Source organism: Anas platyrhynchos, chromosome 3 (genome assembly GCF_047663525.1).
Source record: "Anas platyrhynchos isolate ZD024472 breed Pekin duck chromosome 3, IASCAAS_PekinDuck_T2T, whole genome shotgun sequence".
Lineage (NCBI taxonomy): Eukaryota > Metazoa > Chordata > Aves > Anseriformes > Anatidae > Anas > Anas platyrhynchos.
Genome location: NC_092589.1, coordinates 92,696,789 through 92,721,717, shown reverse-complemented (window position 1 = coordinate 92,721,717; position 24,929 = coordinate 92,696,789). Strand labels below are relative to the sequence as shown.

The 24,929-nt window shown below is 41.4% G+C and overlaps 1 protein-coding gene across 1 annotated transcript in view; it reads right to left on the bottom strand.

Annotated features, from left to right (window-relative positions):
- EYS (eyes shut homolog) overlaps window positions 1-24,929 on the bottom strand; it is a 530,119-nt gene that overhangs the window by 484,437 nt on the left and 20,753 nt on the right. The window contains exon 3 of the mRNA XM_072035108.1: window positions 2,432-2,691. Coding sequence (XP_071891209.1) covers window positions 2,432-2,691 — 260 coding nt within the window. The remainder of the gene's footprint in view (window positions 1-2,431; window positions 2,692-24,929) is intronic.

Here is a 24,929-nt window from a genome sequence, read left to right as displayed (position 1 = left end):
ACAGGAAGATTACGCACCGATTACTGTCACAGGAAAAACAGACTCGGCATAAGGAAGATTTATGTAATTTACTGCCTTTTGCTATTAAGACTAGAAGAGTAAGAAACTAAAAACATGTTCCTCCCCATTCACGCTCTTCCACCTCCACACCCTGAGCAGGGCAGGTGAACAGGCAGTGGGAACTGCTGTCAGTCCCTAATGCACACTTCATCTCCGCCACTCCTACACAGTCACTCTCTGCCCCTACTCCACTGAAGGCTCCTCCACAGGGTGGCTGCAGCATGGAGATCTGCTCCATTGGCTGCAGGGGGACAGCCTGCTCCACCGGGGGCCTCTCCACAGGCCACAGGGGAACTTCTCCTGTGTGCCTGGAGCACCTCCTGCCCTCCTGCTCCACTGACCTTGGGATGTGCAGGGCTGGTTCTCACTGCTCTCTCCCTGCTTCTGTTGAGGAGCTTTTTCTTCCCCTTTCTTCAGTCTGCTCCCCCAGAGGCCCACCCATTGTCACTCCCTGTCTTGGCTCTGGCCAGCAGCAGGTCCCTTTCTGAGCCAGTGGGAGCTGGTTCTGATCTGACGTGGAGCAGCTGCTGGGCTCTGCTCACAGAGGCACCCCCTGCACTACCAAAACATCACCACAGAAGGTTAATACAGTGCATATTTACTATATTTATGAAATTGTCTAGTCAGTTGACACAAATATTAAATAGCTTTTTTTATTCTATGAAAGTTGTAACAACAACTACATTTAGTTCTTTTCATATACGGCTGCATTTTGCAACTCTTGATAAACTAGAGTCAGAACACCTAATGACCGGACTGTTAACTACATATCATGCAAGTTCTTTAATCAATATGTCATCTGGTACTAAGTCAGGTATCTTGGAATATTCCAACTATGTCAGTTGTGATTACCCTTTGTAATCTGGTCTGTAATCGTGACAAGCTTATTGGGAGAGAAAGTGATGCACGTGGCAGACAAAAACAGGATAAGAAGACAACTGAGAAAATCTATCTCCATAAAATGCTTTCAATTAGATTTTTATATTTTACTACACTTCCTGTTTTGATAGTCCTTAATAAGTGACTGCTTTTTTTGAGCATGTATGACTAACTCATTCCATGAATTATGCCTTTTACCCCTTTTCAATACTGAGATATTTTCAGCTTTCCAAGATCTGTTAGCTATGCACTTTACTCTTCTGTTAGTTCCCTGAAGATTTGTTAAGATTCCTAGCTGCAAGTTTCAAGAACCCTTGAAGATTCCTTCAAAGTTCCTTCAGAACCTTGGCTGCAAGGTTTTTGTATTCTTAAGAAACTATGCACAAATATCTTTTGAAAGACTTTTCTGGTGGATGTATAGAAAAGGTTTGAACTCTTTACAAATCATTTCTGAAAAAGGCTTCAGAATCAAACACACTATTAAAAGCTTTTTCCTATTGTTGTAATGAAGTTCAGTATCATAATAGCACTCAATAAGCAGTTCACCTACCTTCACAATGACTTTTTTTAACTCAGTAATTTACAGTAACCTTAGTAATAAAGATCCTAAGCTATAAATAATGATGACTTCTAAATCTTGTCTCTGTATCTTTGCAATCCAGCAAGATGAGTAATACTATTGTGGTGTACACTGAAATTACTGTTTTGCTGTCTTTGGCCCTTAATACACTCCTATACCCCCACCATTTTTATGTATAAAAGCAATGACTTCAAAATCCTACCTAAATTCCAAATTCAGTAGTGCTTTCACTGCAGCTTTAATTAGCTAATGCATTCTTCAATTCCTATGCTAAATTTTATAGAGATGTTTTGCAGTTAAACTGTTGCTCCATTCCACCTTACAAGTTCTTGTACACTGATGGAGAAATTGTGTTTTTTAAGCCATGGCCCAGGAAAGCTTTAAGTGCCTGTTGCGATTTTACCTGTTGCACAGGAAGACAGACAGCAGTCTGCTTTTTTCCATCAGTAAGAGGAAGATTACTCCCCTGATGTCCTAGGCCTTTCTGACAGCTCAGCAGGAAGAGACTGCATTTCCTACTTGGTCCAATTTTTGTACTTTTAACAATATGCATGTATTCTGTCTATTTCTGCCTGTTTTGTCAATTTAGTCTGCCAGCTCTGCTGGTCAGGCTGATGTCTGTCTATGTTTTTGTAACAATTGACTCAAAAATAGTAATTCTGAATGCTGGAATCTGAACAGCCATAGATTTAGTAACTATTGCAATATAAGAAATTAATATTAGGCAAACCGACATCTGTATTACCAGTCTTTCATCATAACTGATAAACCTGCTGTAATTCATGAAGGCTTTATGTGCTTTGAAAGATAGACATTCTTGTTGCTTTCATTGAAGAACAGCATTAAACTCAACGTGTACTTTCAACTACTCTGCAGTAAAGATTAGGAAACATTATCTACAGCAGTTCTTACCTGTTTTGCAAACGCACAATGGATTTCCATCGACTTGTGCCAAGCACGTTGAGTTGTTTATACAAGGATTGTAAGGCAGCTCACAGGGACTGAAGCGCTGATGGCAAAAGTCACCAGTATAAAATGGAGGACAAATGCATACAAACTGTCCCTGCTTAACAGATTCATAGCAGGTGGCTCCATTCAAGCATGGTTCAGAATCACATTCATTTATATCTACACTGCAGTCCGGCCCTGTCCACCCTGCTGTACACGAGCACCTGAAAAAAATGAGAATGAAAACAAGAATGAAAACCAACAACTTAGCCGAATCAATTCTAACTACTTCAATTAAGCAAACAAACAACAATAAACAACAAAAACACAATAATGTTTCTGTCCATAATTTTTCTTTTTGCCAATTGTATCAGTTTACACTATGAACACAAGCCATATTTAAGTTCTTCTCCACCAGTTTCTTTGTGTGAAGACAGGATTACTTATTCTGAGTATCAGGATTTATTCACTTGGAATTATAAGTGGTTTATTTAATGCTGACAGGAACATCTGGGTATCTTTTCTAAGCTGTTAAACAACAACAGTAATTATAAAATCTGGAATTCAAGGTTTTTCAAGATTTAGGATTGGAAAGACATCTTTTCATGTGTGAAATCTCCAGGTACTGCAGTGTTTAAGATGAATCCTTTTTACAGGATGCTTCTTTCTTGTACACTTGTGTGAAGGGATGATACTGACAACACAGAAGAGAAAAAATGAAACCCCACATTACATCTGATTGTAGAGAATTTACTTTCATGAACTACATAAATAACTGTTTCCATTTCCAACATGAATATGACAAGGTGTTAAAAATTCAAACAAGGATTACAGTTTGCAGATGATTTCAAAATTTGCAGAGAAAACTTCATCATTAACTGCAATAAAAGGTCTGTTCCACATTCTACATACCTACCTAATGGATTCAGCTACTCGCTGCCTAAAGATTTAAATATGATCTGAGGATATTTAATTGTTGAAGTGAAATTTGTCCAAGGCCAGATAATATGAATGCAAATGCCCTTCTTAGTTAACACACTATTTAAAGCCTTCTTGTTCTACAAAGTTTTCTCACTAATTTCATTTCCTTTTTAGTATATTTTTGAGACAAACTGCTTTAATTCATGAAGACTATGCACTTTGAAAAGTATACATTCTTATTACTTTCACTGAACATAGCGCTGAATTCAACATTTACTTGCTACTGTTTTGCAGTGTTACAGACAATATGAAAGATTAACAGCAGCTCTTTCCTGGTTTGATTGATGTTGTTTCCAGGCATTAAACCATTCAAATATGGCTGGACAGTCCTACTCTGATGAGAGGACTTTTTCTTAAACAATAAAAAGGACATTCAATGCAAAATCAATAGAATTAGGTCGTTCTGTTCTGTAGGGCATGGGTACTGCTTGCCACACAAAAGAACTTGAACCCTTTAAAACAAACAAAGGGAGTGTTTTCTTTGGAGTTGTTGATTTTCTCTGTGATTGGTTTGTGGGTACAATTTCTATGCCACATCAAGTAGTTACTGCTAAGAAACTTTATAATTGGAAGTCTAGACTCTTTTAGCAATAGGGATTCAAAATCAGGTTACCATGTGTTACGCATGGGAAGAAAAAGTCCTTTTTGCCATCTTCTAAACTCAGATAAAATGTTTTAAGAGTGCTAGCAAATATCATTGAAGTTTTCACATAGCTTTTAAAGAGAAAAATGTAAATATGGGAGATGTTCTGCATCCAACTTTGTGTTTACTTTTGAACTGTTTAGAAAAGTTACAACCTTTTTTGAATTTATTTGCTGATATTTGGTGTTTAAATTATGCCAAGTTTTTTAAAAAGCACACTACAACTGCAAGTTATACAAATAAAAACTATTCTGTGCACATACTAATCAACACCCCTTTAGGTATGAAGAACTGCTATTACCTGGGAAATTACTTGGTCGTCTGTCAATGTTCAGAAGATTTCTCTGCTATATTCAATAGGAGTATATTTAGAATTTAATTAGAGAAACTGTCTAAAAGTCTAAAAGAATTTTTAAGCCAAAGTATGTGATAATTTTATATTTACTTAAAAACCTAAGGTATTGTATACTTTTAGATATAAATTACTCTGGGCATGCGAAACAATTCTATCATCTGCTAAATTCATGAAGAAACAATGCAGGAAAGAAGCTAAACATCAGGAAGAAAATACTGTGACCTGGAAAATGCTTTCTACATCTTCTCTTAAGAACAAACGAATTTACTATCTTTATTCCTACATTAGCAAGTTGTAAATTCTGAAGCTTAAGTTTTTGTGAGACCTTTATTTTTCAAGAATGTTGACATTTGTGAAAAAAATCAAAATTTATAACAAAAACATAGCCAATCACTCAATAAAGCATATCATGTATTTCCAGAACTATGAAAACATGACTTATAAATGTTATGCAATTATGCAAATGACATCTTATGCTTTCATCCCCTAATTGTATACTCCTGTGTAACTTTTAAAAACAGCTATGAGAATATAAACCACCAAATACATCAGGAATCGTGGTATCCCACTGCTATACTCTTTCTGCTCTGTATTTTACTATCAGTTCTAAGAAAAAAATTGACACAGAAAAAGCAAAAAAAGTTGAAAATAACTTGATGTCTTATTAAAACAGTATTTTAAACAGCACAAACTTCTATCAATCTGAGTAAGTTAGAGCATCTTCAGAAAGAGGAAGTACACACAGATTTTACAACAGAAACAGATTTGATTAAAAAAAATAACTAACTTGCCTTCCTCCAGAGTCTGTATTAAAAACTTCCTTTTAAATAAGTAAATTCAAATTCCTGATATTACAAAATCAAATCATGTATGACTCCTTTCTTTAAATTATTCACTTAAGTAATAATATATACCTGCATGGCGCTGTGATTGTGACTTACGTGTAGAATTCTTCTAACCCAGAGATTAGCTTCTGTAAGTATAGTATTTTGACTTTCCATAGATTTCTCAAAGCTAAAAATTGCAAGCTGTAGTCATGAAAAGTACCTGGAAAAAAACTGATATTAAAGTTCCCACAACTCTGTAAGCATTAAATCATTTGCTTCTCGCTAGTCTGAAACCTTCCCTTTCTCACATTCCAGTGAGAAACATCTCGGTATTGCTTGCCTTACATACTACCTTAGGGGTTTTTGGGGTGTACTAAACATAACATAGCAACACAGTTAGAAGAGGTGATTCTACCACTACACGTAGAATTGGCGAGGCCTCACCTTGAATACTGTAGTATGAAAAAATATGAAAAGGATGTCAAGATACTTGAAAGTGTCCAGAGGAGGGCAACAAAGCTAGTAAAAGGTCTGGAAGGCACATCAGATGAGGAGAGGTTGAGGACACTTGGGTTGTCTAGACTGGAGAAAAGGATGCTGAGAGGCAACCTCACTGCTCTCTGCAACTTCCTGAGAAGGGGAAGTGAAGAGGGAGGTGCCGGTCTCTGCTCTCTGATAACTGATGACGGGATGTGAGGGAACAGCACAAAGCTGTGCCAGGGGAAGTTCAGGCTAGATATAAGGAAACACTTCTTTACCGTGAAGGTCGTCAAACACTGGAACAGGCTTCCTAGCAAGTAAGCCCATGCCTGTCAGTGTTCAAAAACCATTTGAACACTGCTCTCATTGATGTGCTTTAACTTTTGGTTAGCTAGCCCTGAAGTGTTCAGGCAGCTGGACATAATGATCTTTGAAGGTCCTTTCCAACTGAGCCATTCTAGTCTAGTCTAGTCTTCTCTATTTAAGGAATCAAATCATAATTAAGAGTCTTAGAAATCAAAGAATGGATTATGTTGAAAGTGCTAGACTCCATACACACTCAAAAAAGGGTCAACTACAGCTCCTCAGGTCTGTGCACAGCTGGATTTTGAGTACCTCCAAGGATGAGAGAGTTTACAAGCACTCTGGGCAACATGTTCCAGTGTCTGACCACCCTCACAATAAAAAAGCATTTAACTGTGATTAAGTGGAATTTCATCTACATCAGCTTGTTTTCACTTTTCATGTCACTGGGTAACACTTAGAAGAGCCTAGCTCCATCTTTTCCCTTCCCTTCCATCAGTTACTTACTAAGAGCCACTCTGAAACAAAGCAATCTTTTCAGCATGCCAACAGGAACCACAATCTATTCTGAATCTCAGAATTCTAAAGTGGCTTTCTATCAATTAGAAAAACCCACTGGTGTGCTCATTCCTACCTACCTCAGCTAGAAGCTCTGGAAAAATGCCAAATCTTGACAAAAGAGGTAATGCAGATGATTATACCCATGCAAAACACATTTCAGAAGGAACCATTTTTGCTTTCAGATGTCTTACAGCAAGAAAAAAAAAAAAGAAACTGGCATTTTAGCCCTCTGTATTTTGTACCATATTCAAAAAGTATCAATCAAAGCACTTGCCTTTGTCACGGATACTTCTAGAAAACAAAATGCTATATGCATGATGAGGAAAAAAAAAAAAAAAGAACAAAAAAAACACCTACAGTAAAACTGTTTTTTCCTTAGTGGTTCAGTCAAAGATACTGAAATCTTGAGCTGAACCCACAGATAAACTGTGCCCATCATTCACCTGCTTTTTTATTTGATAGGATCTTGATCAGAAAGGGCAGGATGTTCAGTGAAGTTTAGGTCAGCCTGTTAGCTATACAGCACATGCAATAATGGTCCATTTACTGCAAGTCTGTATTCTCTAGTGCACTGAATCACATCAGCTAACAGCATGAAAAGCTGCAGTGCTTCACTGACAAATTTATTCCTTGTAAGCTAGAGGCTACTGGATTGTCTGAAGTAGTAAAATGAGAGCTTGCTTTCCATACAGGCACGACTTTGAATTTGGAATACCATCCACTAACACCCATCACAAAGCTCCAGACATACATTTTCAGTCACTGCAGAAGCTTCAAATATTCATTTTTCTCTCTCCTCTGTCCTCCACAAACATTTTTCTTCTTCTATGAAAGTTTTAACACTCTTTGTTCCTCAGACAGCTGTATGACCCACCTGACATACTCCTTCAGCTTTCACCTCTAAGAGCCCCGTTAAGAGTTTATCAGCTCTCTTCTGGTGCTACTAGTTCTCCCTTCTCATGTCACTCCTAACCGTTCTTAAATTCTCACACCTCTCCTCCTCTCCCTTGAATTCTACCCTGAGCCTCTCTTTACCCTTATTTCAATATTCCTCCTCACCCTGCTTTCTTCTTAAAGGTGTCCATTGCAAACCATTAAATTCATTGCCTTGGCTAGAACTGGGTTTCACGTTTAAACTCTGTGCTGGGGCCCACTGACTGCTGCTTCACCTACTTGACCTTCAGCTCTTGGACCCCTCTGGGGCTAGTCACTGTCTGAAAAACAGCAGCCCTCTGTGGGCATGGAGCTGAGGGATGGGGGCACTAGGAGCCTTCAGCTGGCCACCCAAGAGAAAGAAGCAGGCTTTTTAAAGGGTTATGTTTTTAAAATGAAAATCAAATCCCAACCATATACCTAAGACTTTTTCTCCTAGCAAAGACCTCCAGACACCGGTACTGTGATCATAACACAGAGAAAATGCATTGGCAGTTGCTGGCTTTCCTATATGAGATTTTTTGCATCAGATAATTTTGACCATTAGACTGTTAAACTTTCATTGGACTAACAATAAATTCTTATCTAGGTATTCCCTGCATAATGGAGCATTTCTGTTCCACACTGCTGTGCAGGGAGCAGGTTCTTCCTAGCCTTTCCAATTAGGCAGTATGCTCGGGAACCCTGCAGCAAAGGCTGGAAAGGCTGAGTTAGATTGGTGATCAGAAACAACTGCAGCGTGCAGGAAGGAAACTGGTACCTGCTCTGTAGCAAACATAACTGTAGCAGCAGTTTCAGAAGTATCTGCCTGCCTCTGCTCACCAAAACCTCATGTGGGCGTATGGATGGGTGTGGGGAGTGGCATTACTTATATACAAGTAAAGCCTTTTTCAATCAAGATGCTATAGTGGGAAGGTACATAGAGAATCAAAAGGCATTTTTTTGGTATATTTTAATAGTACACAGATCTCATCTCTTCAAATCCTCAAGAGAAATCAGCATCGTTACTGCCTACATTCCCTGCACTTTCTAGAGAAAATAATTTATTTTTAGTCATATGAAACACTCACTGTCACTTTTCTCATCAGTGGGGAAGAGCAACTGACATTATCTACCCAGACTTGTGCAAAACATTTGATACTGTCCCATAAAGAATCCTCATCTCTGAATTGGAGAGAGATGGATATGATGGGTGGACCACTTGTTGGGCAAAGAATTGGCTGGATGGTTGCATTCAAAGAGCTGCAGTCAATGGCTCCCTACCCAGGTGGAGCCCAGTGAGGAGTGGTGTCCCTCAGGTGTTGGTAGTGGGACTGGCGCTGGCATCTTTGTCAGCCATGTGGACAGTTAGGTTGAGAGCACCCTCATGAAGCTTGTGGACGACACCAAGCTGAGTGGTATGATCAACACACTAGTGGGAAGGGATGCCACACAGGCAGACTCTGATGGGCTTGAGAAGTGGGCCCACATGAAGTAAGACCACGTAAAAGGTCCTATACCTGGGTTGGGGCAATCCCAAACAAATACAGCCTGAGTGGAAAATGCATTGAGAGCAGCTCTGAGGAAAACAACTTGGAGGTTTTGGTGGACAACAAAACAGCCAGAGATGTTTTGCCGAGGCGATTGGCTCCGGGGCAGACGCGTTCTGCAGCGGAGTGGGGGATCGGACCAGGCAGGGCTAATTTTTCCGGCATCGAGCCTACTTGAGGGAGCCACCAGGACCCGGCAGCCCTCGTGAGGGAGGCTGACGAGGCGAAGGCGGAGCCAGCAGCGCCCCCTCCCCAGCCCTTCAAAAGCTCCCTCTAGGGAGCACGGCAAACAGAGCGGGCAAACAGGGCGTGGCGCGTCAGAAGGGCATTGCGCAGCAGTTCACACCGGCAGGGCGAGCAGGAAGGGGAGAGTGCTCTCCCCCGCCCATACGAACACCTCCTTAACGACAGCCATTAGCTAGGTGATAATGGTCTCCACCAGGCACGGTGTGCTCTCCAGAAGTCAGTACACACCCAGACCGACTACCTGTTAAAAAATGCAGCAGTTCATGTCACTGGATGCAAGGAATGTCTGAGCCTGTTCCTGCCATCGGCGGGAGGCAGAGAAACTGAGTGCGTGAGGTGCGAGCAGGTGGATGACCTGGTCCGCATGGTGGCGGAGCTCAAGGAGAAGGTGGAGAGGTTGAGGGCCATCAGGGAGTGTGAGCGAGAGACAGACTTGTGGAGTAACTCTCTGCAGGGCCTCCAGGAGAGGTATTGAGGTGAGACACCCCAAATGGGGGTGGACCCTCTGCCCTGTCGCTGTCGGGCAGAGGAAGGGGATCTGGGAGTTGAGGAGGAATGGAAACAGGTCCCTGCTCGACATCGCAGGCGATGCCCTCCCCTTCCGGCCCTGCCTTCCTGGGTGCCCTTATGCAACAGGTTTGAGGCCCTGGTGCTTGAGAGACCGGTGGGTGAGGAAGAGGTAGCAAGTGTTCCCAGGAGGATGCCTAGGGTGAGGAGGTCAACTCCACGCCTCAGGACTGCCTCCACCAAGAAAGACAGAAGGGTTATTGTTGTGGGAGACTCTCTTCTTAGGGGAACAGAGGGCCCTATTTGTCGGCCTGACCCTACGCGTAGGGAAGTCTGCTGCCTCCCTGGGGCCAGGGTCAGGGACGTTGCCAGAAAGCTGTCGTGGTTCCGCTCGAGTGGGCAGCCGAGCTCCACCACAGCCGCTCTCTCACTCCCCCTCCTCAAAGAGGAATGGGGAGAAAATACGTGAAAGGGGCTCAAGGATTGAGATAAGGACGAGAAAATCACGCAATAATTAGTGTAACGGGCAAACCAGACTCAGCATAAGAAGACAGATAGTAAGATTTATTGCTCATTACTAACAAGCTAGAGAAGTGAGAAACAAAGGAAAGAAACCAAAAGCACCTCCCCCCCCATCCACCCTCTTCCACCTCCTCCCCCCGAGTGGCGCAGGGGAACGGGGGAATGGGGGTTATGGTCAGTCTACAGCACTTCTCTGCCGCTCCTTCTCGGTCACTCTCGTCCCCTGTGCTGTGGGGTCCCACCCACGGGATGCAGTCCTTGATGAACTGATCCGGCGTGGGCTTCCCACAGGCAGCAGCTCTTCCAGAACTGCTCCAGATATGGGTCCGTACCACGGGGTCCATCCCTCAGGAGAAAACTGCTCCAACCTGGCTCCCCCACGGCCAGCAGCTCCTGCCAGGCCACCTGCTCCTGCGTGGTCTCCTCTCCACGGGCTACAGGTCCGGCCCGGAATCTGCTCCGGCAGGGGTCTTCCACAGGCGGCAGCCTCCGTCGGTGCAGGGCCACCTGCTCCACCGTGGTCTCCTCCACGGGCTGCAGCGTGGAACCCTGCTCCACCGTGATACTCCATGGGCTGCAGGGGGACATCCTGCTTCACCATGGTCCTCACCACAGGCCGCAGGGGACTTCTGCTCCGGCGCCTGGAGCACCTCTCCCCCTCCTTCTACACTGACCTTGGCACCTGCAAGGCTGTTTCTCACTCCCTTGACTCTCCCGGCTGCTGTGTGTCGCAGCATTTTTTTTCCCTGTCTTAAATATGCTCTCACAGAGGCGCAAAACAACATCGCTTATTGGCTCAGATCTGGAAAACAACGGGGCCCTTCCCAAACATGGGGCGGCTTCTAGATCTTTCTCACAGAAACCACCCCTATGGCCCCCTGCTACCAAAACCTTGCCACGTAAACCCACTACAAAAGCTTCCCAGCCTAGTTCGCCCCTCAGACTACTATCCTCTTTTGGTAGTCCAGGCAGGTAGTGACGACATTGAAGAGAGCACCCTGAAGGCTATCAAACAAGACTTTAGGGGGCTGGGACGGTTAGTGGATGGAGCGGGAGTATAGGTGGTGTTTTCGTCCATCCCTATGGTGGCAGGGAGGGGTACAGAGAGGACACAGAAAGCCCACCTGTTAAACACGTGGCTCAGGGGCTGGTGCTAACGCAGAAATCTTGGGTTTTTCAACCATGGGGCACTTTACTCGGCACCCGGCCTGATGGCCACAGACGGGTCCCTATCTCTAAGGGGAAAAAGGATCCTGGGCCAGGAGCTGGCAGGGCTCATTGAGAGGACTTTAAACTAGGTAAGAAGGGGGATGGGGCTGAAGCAAGGATTGTTAGATCTGTGCCGGGGGAAAAATAGCAAGGCCGGGGGATAAGGCAATGGCCCAACAAAAGTGCATCTACACCAATGCACGCAGCATGGGTAACAAACAGGAGGAGCTGGAAGCCATCGTGCAGCAGGCAGGCTACGACTTGGTTGCCATCACGGAGACGTGGTGGGACCAGTCTCATGACTGGAGTGCTGCAATGCCTGGCTATAAGCTCTTCAGAAGGGACAGGCAGCACGGAAGGGGTGGTGGTGTGGCTCTCTATATTAGAGAGTCTTTCAATGTTGTAGAACTCGAGGCTGGGAATGACAAGGTCGAGTCCCTTTGGGTTAGGATCGGTGGGGCCTACAAGGCTAGTGTCCTGGTGGGGGTCTGTTATAGACCGCCGAACCAGGATGAGGAGACGGATGAGGAGTTCTACAGGCAACTGACAGAAGTTGCGAAATCTTCAGCGCTTGTTCTCGTGGGGGACTTTAACTTCCCTGACATATCCAGGAAGCACAACACAGCCCAGAGAAAGCAGTCTAGGAGGTTTCTGGAGAGCGTGGAAGATAGCTTCCTGATGCAGCTGGTTAGTGAGCCTACCAGGGGAGGTGCCCTGCTAGACCTTCTCTTCACAAACAGAGGACAGGTGGGAGATGTGGTGGTTGGAAACTGTCTTGGGCAGGGTGACCACGAAATGGTAGAGTTCTCTATTCTTGGCGAGGCCAGGAAGAGGACCAGTAAAACCGCTGTATTGGACTTCCGGAGGGCTGACTTTGAGCTCCTCAGGACACTGGTTGGCAGACTCCCTTGGGAGGCGGTTCTGAAGGGCAGAGGAGTCCAGGAAGGCTGGGCGCTCTTCAAGAGGGAAATCTTAATGGCGCAGGAACAGTCTGTCCCCACGTGCCCAAAGGCGAGCTGGCGGGGAAGAAGACCAGCCTGGCTCAACAGAGAATTGTGGCTTGAGCTTAGGAGAAAAAAGAGGGTTTATAATCTTTGGAAAAGTGGGCAGGCCACTAGGGAGGACTATAAGGATGTTGCGAGGCTGTGCAGGGACAAAATTAGGAAGGCCAAAGCTCATCTGGAGCTCAATCTGGCTACTGCCGTTGAAGATAACAAAAAATGTTTTTATAAATACATCAACACAAAAAGGAGGACTAAAGAGAATCTCCAGCCTTTACTGGATGCGGGGGGAAACTTAGTTACAAGAGATGAGGAAAAGGCGGAGGTGCTTAATGCCTTCTTTGCCTCAGTCTTTAGCGGCAGTACTGGTTGTTCTCTGGATACCCAGTACCCTGAGCTGGTGGAAGGGGATGGGGAGCAGGATGTGGCCCTCACTATCCGCGAAGAACTGTTTGGTGACCTGGTACGGCACTTGGATGTGCACACGTCGATGGGGCCAGATGGGATCCACCCAAGGGTACTGAGAGAACTGGCAGAGGAGCTGGCCAAGCCACTATCCATCATTTATCAACAGTCCTGGCTATCGGAGGAGGTCCCAGTTGACTGGCAGCTAGCAAACGTGACGCCCATCTACAAGAAGGGCCCGAGGACTGACCCGGGAAACTATAGGCCTGTCAGTTTGACCTCAGTGCCAGGGAAACTCATGGAGCAGATCCTCTTGAGAGTCATCACGCAGCACTTGCAGGGCAAGCAGGCGATCAGGCCCAGTCAGCATGGATTTATGAAAGGCAGGTCCTGCTTGACGAACCTGATCTCCTTCTACGACAAAGTGACGCGCTGGGTGGATGAGGGAAAGGCTGTGGATGTGGTCTACCTTGACTTCAGCAAGGCTTTTGACACTGTCTCCCACAGCATTCTCCTCAAGAAACTGGCTGCTCTTGACTTGGACTGGTGCACGCTTCGTTGGGTTAGAAACTGGCTGGATAGCCGGGCCCAAAGAGTCGTGGTGAATGGAGTCAAAGCCAGCTGGAGGCCGGTCACTAGTGGCGTTCCCCAGGGCTCGGTGCTGGGGCCGGTCCTCTTTAATATCTTCATCGATGATCTGGACGAGGGCATTGAGTGCACCCTCAGTAAGTTTGCAGATGACACCAAGCTATGCGCATGTGTCAATCTGCTCAAGGGTAGGAAGGCTCTGCAGGACGATCTGGATAGGCTGCACCGATGGGCTGAGGTCAACTGCATGATGTTCAACAAGGCCAAGTGCCGGGTCCTGCACCTGGGGTGCAATAACCCCAAGCAGAGCTAGAGACTGGGACATGAGTGGTTGGAGAGCTGCCAGGCAGAGAAGGACCTGGGAGTGATGGTTGATAGTCGGCTGAATATGAGCCAGCAGTGTGCTCAGGTGGCCAAGAAGGCCAACAGCATCCTGGCTTGCATAAGAAACAGTGTGACCAGCAGGGCTAGGGAGGTGATCGTCCCCCTGTACTCGGCTCTGGTGAGGCCGCACCTCGAGTACTGTGTTCAGTTTTGGGCCCCTCACTAAAAGAAGGACATCGAGGTGCTTGAGCGGGTCCAGAGAAGGGCGACGAAGCCGGTGAGAGGCCTGGAGAACAAGTCCTATGAGGAGCGGCTGAGGGAGCTGGGCTTGTTCAGCCTGGAGAAAAGGAGGCTCAGGGACGACCTTATTGCTCTCTATAGGTACCTCAAAGGAGGCTGTAGCGAGGTGGGGGTTGGTCTATTCTCCCACGTGCCTGGCGACAGAACAAGGGGGAATGGACTTAAGTTGCGCCAGGGGAGTTTTAGGTTGGATCTTAGGAAGAACTTCTTTGCCGAAAGGGTTTTTAGACATTGGAACAGGCTGCCCAGGGAAGTTGTGGAGTCACCATCCCTGGAAGTCTTTAAAAGACGTTTAGATGTAGAGCTTAGGGATATGGTTTAGTGGGGACTGTTAGTGTTAGGTCAGAGGTTGGACTCAATGATCTTGAGGTCTCTTCCAACCTAGAAATTCTGTGATTCTGTCATTCTGTGATATGTGTGCTCACAGCCCTGAAAGCCAACCACATCCTGGGCTGCATCAAAAGAAGCGTGGCCAGCAGGTCAAGGCAGGTGATTCTCACCCTCTGCTCTCATGAGACCCCACCTGGAGCACTGTGTTCAGCTCTGCAACATGTCCAGCACAACAAGAACATGGACCTATTAGAACTAATTCAGAAAAGGGCCATGAAGATGATCAAAGACTGGAACATCTCTCCTACAAAGATAGGCTGATGGGGTTCGGGATATTCAACCTAGAGAAGAGAAGGCTTCAGGGAGACCTTATAGTGGCCTTCCAGTACCTAATGGGGACCTGCACAAAAGCTGGTGAGGGACTCTGTTAGGAAGTGTAGTGATAGGACAAGAGGTAATGCCTTTAAACTAGAAGAGAGTAGGTTTAGATTAGATATTATGAAGAAATTTTTTAGCCTGAGGGTGGTGAGGCACTGGAACAGGCTGCCCAGAGAAGCTGTATATGCCCCATCCCTGGAAGTGTTTAAGGCCAGGTTGAATGGGGCTTTGAGCAACCTGGTCTGGTGGGAGGAGTCTCTACTTATGGCAGGGGGGTTGGAACAAGATTATCTTTAAGGTCCCTTCCAACCCAAAACATTCTGTGGTTCTACGACATACAGTCTGACATGCAAAACTGTCAGGTTTTGGTGAAAAAGAAATGCATGAATAAGCATTGTTCTAGTGCTTTCAAAGGAGGCAGGACAAAGTCCCTCCAGAATCTTCCTGAGAGACTGTGGCTCAGTAGGGACTCAGCTGCAGATCATGAGAAGGAAACATCTTAAATGTCAACATAGGCTTTACTGGTACACAGCATTAGCACCAGGTTGAAAGAAAATGGAAAAGACAAATTAAAAAATGGAGCAGCCTGTAACTCTGCTCCAGCACAATATGAAAAAAAATAGTGGTTGTTAGCAGTTTTTATGAAACTAGTTGCTTACTCTATTCAGTATTGCAAAAGTAATTAGTTTTTATTTTGCTATTTTGTTTTTAAATGTACTTTTAACATAGAATATACATTAATCTTTACAATATCTTCATAACTAGGAGGAGCAGGCTAGAGCAGTGCTCTTGTTGCCCTTTTCTAATGCCTGCCAGAAAATTTCTGGTTACGTGAGTTAACAGGAAGATCTTTTCCATACCAACGCTTTCTACTTCAGGCACGTGAACTGAATCATGCGGTTCAGTGCAAATGTACAACCTATCTCAAAGGTCTACCTGGCTGTTTTAAGGAGTGTTGAGCACTGTGAATACATGCTGGTATCGCAGCTTATGGGACCCCTATTTTTTGTGTTAGGAATGGTCTGTCTTCTTGCTTGCATTTGTCCTGAGAAACTTGTAAGTTACTCAGTTAGAACTCAAGTCAGAAATAAAGTAAAAACACATATATTGCATAGCAATTTAGATAAATTCCAGATGTGTTTAGGTGCTGTCACAATCAACAATAGCATGTCAGTAGGTCAGACATAAGGCTTTGAGAAATACTAGGACATCCCTTCATTATTGCAATGCCATTAGTCATCACCACTGTTTGTAAACTGAATTATCAGTCTGAGCATAGTGACTGACCTTTCATCTTCTCAATTCAGGGAAGAAAGCGGTATTAAACTACCATTCCTTTGTTAGTCAATAAAATAGTTCAGCTCCTTCAGGCTGTCAATCTGGCAATGGAAGTTTCATTAGCAGTGAAATAAACAATAGCTTGGTTTGATTTATTTTTTCAGTGGTGAAGTTCAGGGCATAAAAAAGATTAAAAAAAGGAAAAAACAGTCAAGAAGCTCATCCATATGAGCTCATCCATTACCCAATGGTTCTGATTCACCAATACCTTCAATTCCCTAATGTCTGTCACAACCAAGCAATAAATATCTTTCCAAACCGTGTAAAGGTATACAGCAAGAAAGTGGCCACATAAGAAGAAATACCACCTCTTCCCCTCTCACCTCTTTCCAAAAGATTAATCAATAGGTGAGTGAAGAGAAATTTGTCTTTCATGAAATTGATAGGTGAATATCAATTCAGCAATTAAATTATAAAAGATTCTATTTGCTTTTTTTTGGTTGTTAGAATAATGATGGGCAACTGAAATTAAGGAAAATAGAACTGTAACCTCTGGAACATATACATCTAAAATTTCTAAATATAACAAATGTAGACGTCAGCTTATGGGAAGCCAAGGCACCACCTGCACTCTTCAAGTTGAACTTGAACCAGGTACTATGAAGGAATATGTAAAATACCTGTGGAGTAGTACCAGGTAACAACAGATTAACTCTTCATTGTGCACCTCATAGTTCCAGGCTTCTGACAAGTTTACATCATGGAACGTAAAATATATGCAATAGTAAGATGATACAGTGCGGGAACTGTAAATACAATGCACCTTGCTGCTACTCTACCTCGGACATGTAATTAATCTGTAAAAGAATTCTGCAATAAAATTTACACCAAATATGTCCTAAGATACTTGGTCAAACTGTCTGAAACAACTTTCACTCTTTCTCTAGGCCCATACTGTACGAAGGCTGTTGAACACTATGCAAGTAAATGTGTTACTTAAGTTAACACTACTACTTGCAAAACAATCTATTATTTATTTTGTATACTTTCAAACTATTGATATAACTCAACTGCCGCTTTGTATTATTTATTCACCAACAGCAAATACAAAGCACTGAATTAATATAAACTAGGGTTTAATCCCAGTAGTCACTGCCATTATCTATAAGGAACCACATATTGCTGGTGACAATCCACTGGCGTTCAGTGGAAATGTGAGCAACACTGAGCACTCTGAGTTGTTTAGGCAGTAGGAAACTAATCCAAGTTTTACAATTCTACAACTGATGTTATACCTCATGAGAGAAAATTTCAAGAACCCCACCAAAAGACGTGTAGCACACCACTGCAAAGATGTGCAGTAATTCTGACTGGAATACCATTGCACATCCAAGGTATCAGTGATTGAAGTAACAGTTAAGCTGAGTTGGTGTGTTCTGTGCTGTGCTACACAGCACCTAGAGCTCTGCCTTCTGGCCTGCACTGTGCTTTACTTATCTCCAGACCACAGGGCAAACTTTGCTGGTTAAATGTAACACAGAAGTCCAGTACATGAGGCTGCACCAGCTGCGTCCTTGCCTTTCTTCATGTAAGACTGCAGTAACAAGTTCTCATGTGGACATCCTATTTGGCAGTACAAATGATGAATGAGGTTGTCTCCATGTAAAAAAAATCCTGTAGGAACCGGAATCACCAAACTAGGCTTGCCTTTCCATAGACTGGTTCTGCACACACGGCACACCATGCTCTGACTGGAGGTCCATTTGATGCTGCACAGCTTGGGGTTCCCAGCACATGATGGGACCTCTAATTATATGTACTAACTTCTCTTTCCTTATGGCCTTATCTCCAACCTAGGACATTTTGAGCAATACATGACAGTGTCTGAGTGCCTTTCATACTAGAATCATAACAAAACTGCACCTCCCTGTGCAAATCCAAACCTTAGTCCCATTTAAAAAATGATGAATGGGGATGGGTACATTCTAGTCTCACTGGCTGTACCTATGCAACAGAAACTAAGCCTTTGCACTGCCCGTTCTGGACATCCCAGTCCATGCTGGGATGACACAGAAGGGGGAACAGAGGCCAAAGGCCAGGCCTCCACAGTGTGGCACAAATGGAGACAATCTGTGAAGCAGAAAAGTAGGTATAAATCTAACATAAAACACAGAAGAGTCTCTGCCTGTTTATCTTCTATGGCTACATAGGAAGCAGCTTGTAAATTTAGGATATCTCAGATACACAAAGGATATCTAGACCAAGACCAAACTGCTTTCCTCAGATTTGCAAACAGTATGTAGCAGTTAAAATAATTCAGGTACTTTTGAAAACTGAATTATACATTGTTTTTTTTAAACTGTGTTACCTTCTTCAGTTTGACATGCCACAAATCCATGGTATTTGAGAGGCAGAGGAATATATTCCTCCACTAAAGGCAGCCCAATACAGAATTACACAAATTTCTCACAGAACTGGTAATGATTTTTTTCCCCAATTTGGATAACAACTTTTATAATTTTACTAATTATAACCATAATAAATGTGTTTATTTAGTCTTTGTATTGCTGAGCATGACACAAAAATGATGGCTGTCTAAAAAAAGCAGGAATAAAACAACTACATGAGACATGTAACTTCTAATATTTATTGTATTCAAAGCATATCATAAATAGAAAGCTCTGTAACAACTGTTTGATTTCTCCTTGTTTTTTACAGTTTTCAAAAGCTAGACATGTAATTTCAAAATGTATTCCCGATGCATGCTGAAGATATTTGTATTTTCTCATTCAGAAGACAGTTTGAAATATCTTTTTTCTGTTTATAGGTTTCTGAATTAGAAATCAGAAGGATTAACCCCTTTACACAGAAAACATGAAGTACAATACAAATAAATAAATAAAACCTGCAAATAAAGTATGCTGAACCCCTTCAAGCTTGTTCTCAAAGCTGGAAATAAAGTGGATATTGACCCGGAACTGGAGGAAAAGGATTTGGGAGGTAAACTGCTGGAAAGAGAGATAAAAAGATTATGTTTCTGCTACTGTAATAGTATATAAGTGTGCCTTTTGAATGTTTGATGTGTACAGAAAAACTTCAGAGGGCTTAGGTAGTTTTCATTCCCTTCCAGCTTAATTGCTTCAGCCTTTTTATCCTTGTCCTTTCTATATTTTTTTAGGATGTATTTTCTTTCTTCTGTGTTCTTTGGCTCCCATAATCCTCTGCTCACATTATTTCTTTTGGTAACAATAGATAAAAATTTATTCCTAATATTCTGGGTATTCAGTGATATGACACAAGGAAAAAAATGTTTCAGAGGAACAAATAGATCAAGTTGTATTCGCTTGTTTTCCAGATATTTCTTCCTTAATCCTCCTCTACTTGAAGCAATGAGTTCAGGCAATCACAACGTAACACTCTGCTCAAGGAGACAGCAAGCTAGCTGTATGTCAAGCTTTTACTTGAAACTCTACTTCAACTGTAATGCACAGATTTCTGTTTTAGGAAGCAATTATGTCGTAAAAATGATCTTTCAACTTTCAACTCCCAATTTTTTTAATGAAGCTGAATTTGAAAATTAAAAATCCTCTTTTTTTCCAATTTCCGCATATCAAAATACAAGACAAATCTTACACCTTTGGATTGGATGCAGCTTACCATCTACTGGACCACAGATACATAGTATATGCAGTTCCTCCATGTATCAATCAAGCTATTTATCTTGGGAAATATTTTTGCAACAAATATTCCTATTTACAAAACTAGATGAAATTAAATTATGTTTCAGTTGGAAATTGTTACAATAGTGAAAAGTTACCAGCAGAACTGACAGTAGAGAGCAGTCTCATTAGAAAGAATGTTTGTGTTTCAAAGAGTGCAAACATTGAATACTTTTAATTAAGACATAAAAATACAAGTAAAACTGAGCATCATTACTGTCGTTTATGTCATATGGCCTGGTACCAGTAAATACAGTATGGCCTGACATCAGTCTTAATTATAGATCATGACCAAATAGAAAATTACTAAAATGCCTCCAGCCTCACTTCCTGAAACACATTTTAGATGTAGCAGGAATGCAATGAAACTAAAAAAAAAAAAAAAAAAAAAAAAAAAAAAGGAAAAATAATGGTTTTTAGGGTATTGCTCCCCCTCCCCCCCACTTGCTCTACAGATTTGGAACCACTTAATGTGTTCAAGATCTTTTAAAAAATTACTAAAAGATTAAAATTTACCAAGCCATCACTTAAGAAAAAAAATGGAACTTCCATCTCCTACAGTCTCTGAGCTACATAGGAAGGGCATCACAGTCAGGTGAAGACTTTGGAATGCAGCTTAGGTAGTTAGCACACAATACAGAGTAGAAAGATCCGACTGAATTCACGTTAAGTATATAAAATTAATTTTCTGAGCTGCAATGCTAGTTCTCTGAATTACTGTGGACCCCACGCCTGTTGTCTATGCATTCTGGCATATGAAGTTGCACTTCTGAGTAACATCGTTTATTACTTCAAGCTTCAAAGACTTCCTTTTGTTCCTGACAAAATGGTAAAAGAAAGAAGAGCTACATTCTTTGCCTTTATGTCCTTCATCCTGCACTGCAACAACAATCTTTACAACAACAAAATAACTTGAGTCAGACCAAGTCTGCCAGAGCAAAAACCTCTTTGCGAAAACACAGCATCAGTAAATAGATGTTACGGTGAACAATAAGTAGAGCATCTACCTCCAGCATCTTGGATGGTACTGATTCACCTTGGCAGAGAAGGCACAAATACTATTTCACTCCTTCAAGAACCAGAGGGCTTCAGTTGCTATGCGGTAGCCAAGAAGCTCAGGTTATGTAACATTAGAGCTCAGCTGATTTTTACAACATGTATCTGGAAAACTCTCCATCTTTGAAGGATTCCAGAACAAAAGGCTTCCATGTCCCTTGCTGCCTGCTTGCTTATGCTCCTCCATCATAATTTAATACCAGCGTTTGATGAAAAACCTGGCAGTACCCAGTTTATTGCTGCACCTATTGAAATTGGTATCTTCAGCTCCATTTCCAGCTTAGAAATCTCTTACTTTCTGCTAGCCTTCAGCATAAGGCATCTATTTGATTCTGGAAATTATCTCAATGCCTCTTTTCAGTCTAGTGTTCCTCTGATATTTTCTCAATTACAGGTAACTTACTGTGTTTTAGCACACATAAAAGGAAGAAGCATGCTACACTGAAAAAATACAAGTTGTCACCTGAGAGCAGGAAAGAGCCCCTCTGCAGGAGTGGCATTTAGATTGGGAACATTTAGCAATGCAACAGCAGGTCTGCCAACTGACCTCAAAGCTTTTCACCTAGTGTACAGAGATGGCACTGAGTACCAAAATGAAACATTAACTCCTCAGGTAGAGTGCTGACAGCATAAGGTACCTTTTTCTCCAGGGGAGTAAAAGAGATCTTCCTTGGTCTGTTCTTTTTACCACGAGCAACAAAGGAAGACCGAGTTAATTACAATTGCTAATCCTTATTAGCAATAATAGCACAACAACATTAAGTGGTAAATGGCATGCTGCAACTTGAAGGTTTATGAAGAAACAGTGATACTGAATATTACCCTGAAGATAGGTTACTGAGATATTTAGAAAATTTGACATGAAAAATTAATAACTGAACATAATGTACAGCAATTCAAACATCTATGCAAATTACCTCTGCATAACAATTTGAATGATTTATACTGATGAGACAAAAAAACACGTCCCTTCCCCATATTTCTGTTTCTGAACTCTAAATACACTTGTGCCATTTAAGCAAGATGTCTTTATCAGCTTTTTTTCAGCGTTCAATGCCTGTTTTTTCCAGTCACTTCAAGGATTGTCTCCTGTTCTCTACTGTGGGTCTACTCAAGCTCCAAGATGGTTTCTTTTGTGATATACCATCTTTGCTCAGTCTGACAGCAAGGCACTATCGATTCCAGGAATGAAAGCAATGGCATAAGGGAACATGTCTCAAATGACTTACGTTCTTTTTTTGCCCCAAAATTCCAAATATAGAATACATTGGGATACATCATGGTACATCATTGGGAATCAATTAGGTGCCTGTAAAAGCGTTAGGTGCCTTGATAACCGAGGACAGCTGTGGCATTTCCACAGCAGAATACATCAGGTCATCAGGACAACGCTTAACAGTATAATACCCATGTTTATGCATTTTAATAGCACTAATCAAGTATCTTCAAAACTCATTAGTAGCTAAATATTCAAAGTTTATGTGGCGAGTCATTTAGCATGTGAACAACACACAATGCTAATTTTAATATTATAAACTCAGAGTTGCAAAGTAGCCTATATGAAAAAACATTTGGAAAGGCTCCCGAGTTTGTCATCAATACTGGCTTTCTAGAAGAATTTAAGAGGACACTTTTATTAGGATAAGAAAAGCTATTTTAGTAAATTTAATTTTCATTAATGATCTAAATTAAATTATCAAATTATCAATTATAAAAATATCAAAAAAAAAAGTCAAATTATATTCTCTTATTGTTCATCTAATCCTGTATGACTGTAACTTCCAAACAACAGTTGAGGCAGTAAGATTACGTTTTGCCACAACTACATTTACCAAAGATCACCTAAAATAAACCTTACTTAAGTTTTCCTAAGGACAATTTTGAAATAAAGACTATGAAAATGAAATATTTTACAAAGTAGTGGTACAACTTCTAAACACATAAACAGTAGCAAAAGAGCGAAAGTAAGCATTTTTAACTCAGTTATTTCAAATACGTTATGTTCATATATATATGTTCTAATATATATATATATATAATGTGCGAGTATACATAGGTATAGATACATATACACATGTATGTTGCTCAAATGCTGCAGTTAGTAGATGTGGCACAGATTTCCCTACTACAGGCTGTTACAAAACAAAACTCATTTTGCCATGTCCTGGTAACAAGACTTTCAAAAATTGTTTTTTTCCTTAAAAATATTATTGTTCTGATATAAAACTATGAAAGCAAACAACAAAAATGATTTTCAATTGGTCTCTGAGAGTCAGTTATGCCTTTATCTATCTTTGATATCTACTGCAATATAAACAATCCAGCTTTCTACTCAGGCTGTCTCACTGAGTTATTTCAATAGAGCAAACCTATGAAAATTTTATGACTGCCCCTTCCCGATACAGAATGAACAAACCAAGAGACATGCATAACAATACTTAAGGATGCTCATGGAGAGGTGTGACTTTTATATTTGTGCTCCCTTTTCTCTGCTTGTGACCTTCAAAGATAAAGGCTTCTTTTCACTGTGGTAGATTATTTTTCCACACCTCCAAACTGGCATTTGGTGGAAGTAAACATGGTAATTACAGATCCTGCATTAGTCTGCTTGTTGTAGTGAGCGTAGCTTTATAGAGGACCTCTAAATAGCGTACTATCTGTAATTGCAGTCTAAATAAATTTTCCTATAATACTTCTATTGATCTAACAGAACAAAAGAGTTTAAATCCCAGGCAAAACCAAGATGACTATTAATGAAAATTCAATTACCTGTAGAAAGTAGCAGTGGAGGAGACAATGCCGATTTTCTAATTATGCATTGTGTACAATTTACTTCTACTAGAACCATTTCTTAGTTTATAGATGTGCATATATTTCATATTGTTCTATCATATATAATCATTCGTTTCAAAGATGTAACTGCTTTACTTGAGTACTTCATTTTTCCAAGCACATAATTATACTCCTCTCTTTAAGTGTGTAATTGCTAGCGTACAAAAAAAACCACAATTGTTTAAAGAAATGTCTGATACTTCTTTTATCACTTCTTAAACAGAGAAAACTCTTTTTTCTCCATCAGCTGTAGGCCATATACTGCCAGTTTTACATATGCTAGACTATATCCTATGCTGTAAATACTCTTGCAAAATTATTTTTCCCGTTATCTTCTTCACCCCAGTGACCTGAAAACAGAAATATAATCTACTCATCTAAAGTATTTGAGCACCACTGATTGAAATCAATACTGTATGAGCTAGATAATATTTCACTACTGAATTGCTTCACATAACTAAAATATAGCCAAAGTTTCATCCCTCCCCCAATATCACAAAACAGAGTAAATGCTGCAAAACAGCCTTGTAATAACTAATATTCTCAGTAAAACAAAACTATGGTTGTTATCTCAATACATCTCTCTCTAATTCAAAAGATAAAAAAGTCTTGTAATTTAAGATGAAACCTTGCCTTTTTTTTTGTTTTGGCTGTAAAGTTATTCCACTACAAAATAAATACGGGTTCCATTAAGTCTTGGCATTAAAACTGACACAATTCAATTAAGAATTTTTTGGTTCTTAACTGCTTTAAGATTGCATTAAGAAACAAGATAAAATCAACGATACCTATGAAACAGTCAAGTCTGTTCTAACAAGTAGATTTTATTAAATTTTCCTTTAAAAAAAAGGGTTGTTAAAGGAAAAAAACAGATTTCATACTAAAGAGAATGGTGATCTATGTTCTCTCCTTTAATGTGGAACTGCTTATTATCCATTCTGCATGGTTCAACAATGTATGTCAGCAGCAATGCCCATAATTCTTTCTAAATTTTGCTCCTTTCTGCATGCATTAGACACTACCAATGCATGAAACATCTGATTTGCAGCTAACAATAGCAGATAATTTCCCATTCATTTCTAATAAGCCATTTTTTGTGTCAGCATCATTTTTTGTTCAAATCTCCTATTTTACTAAAGTTTTCTAAAAAATAAA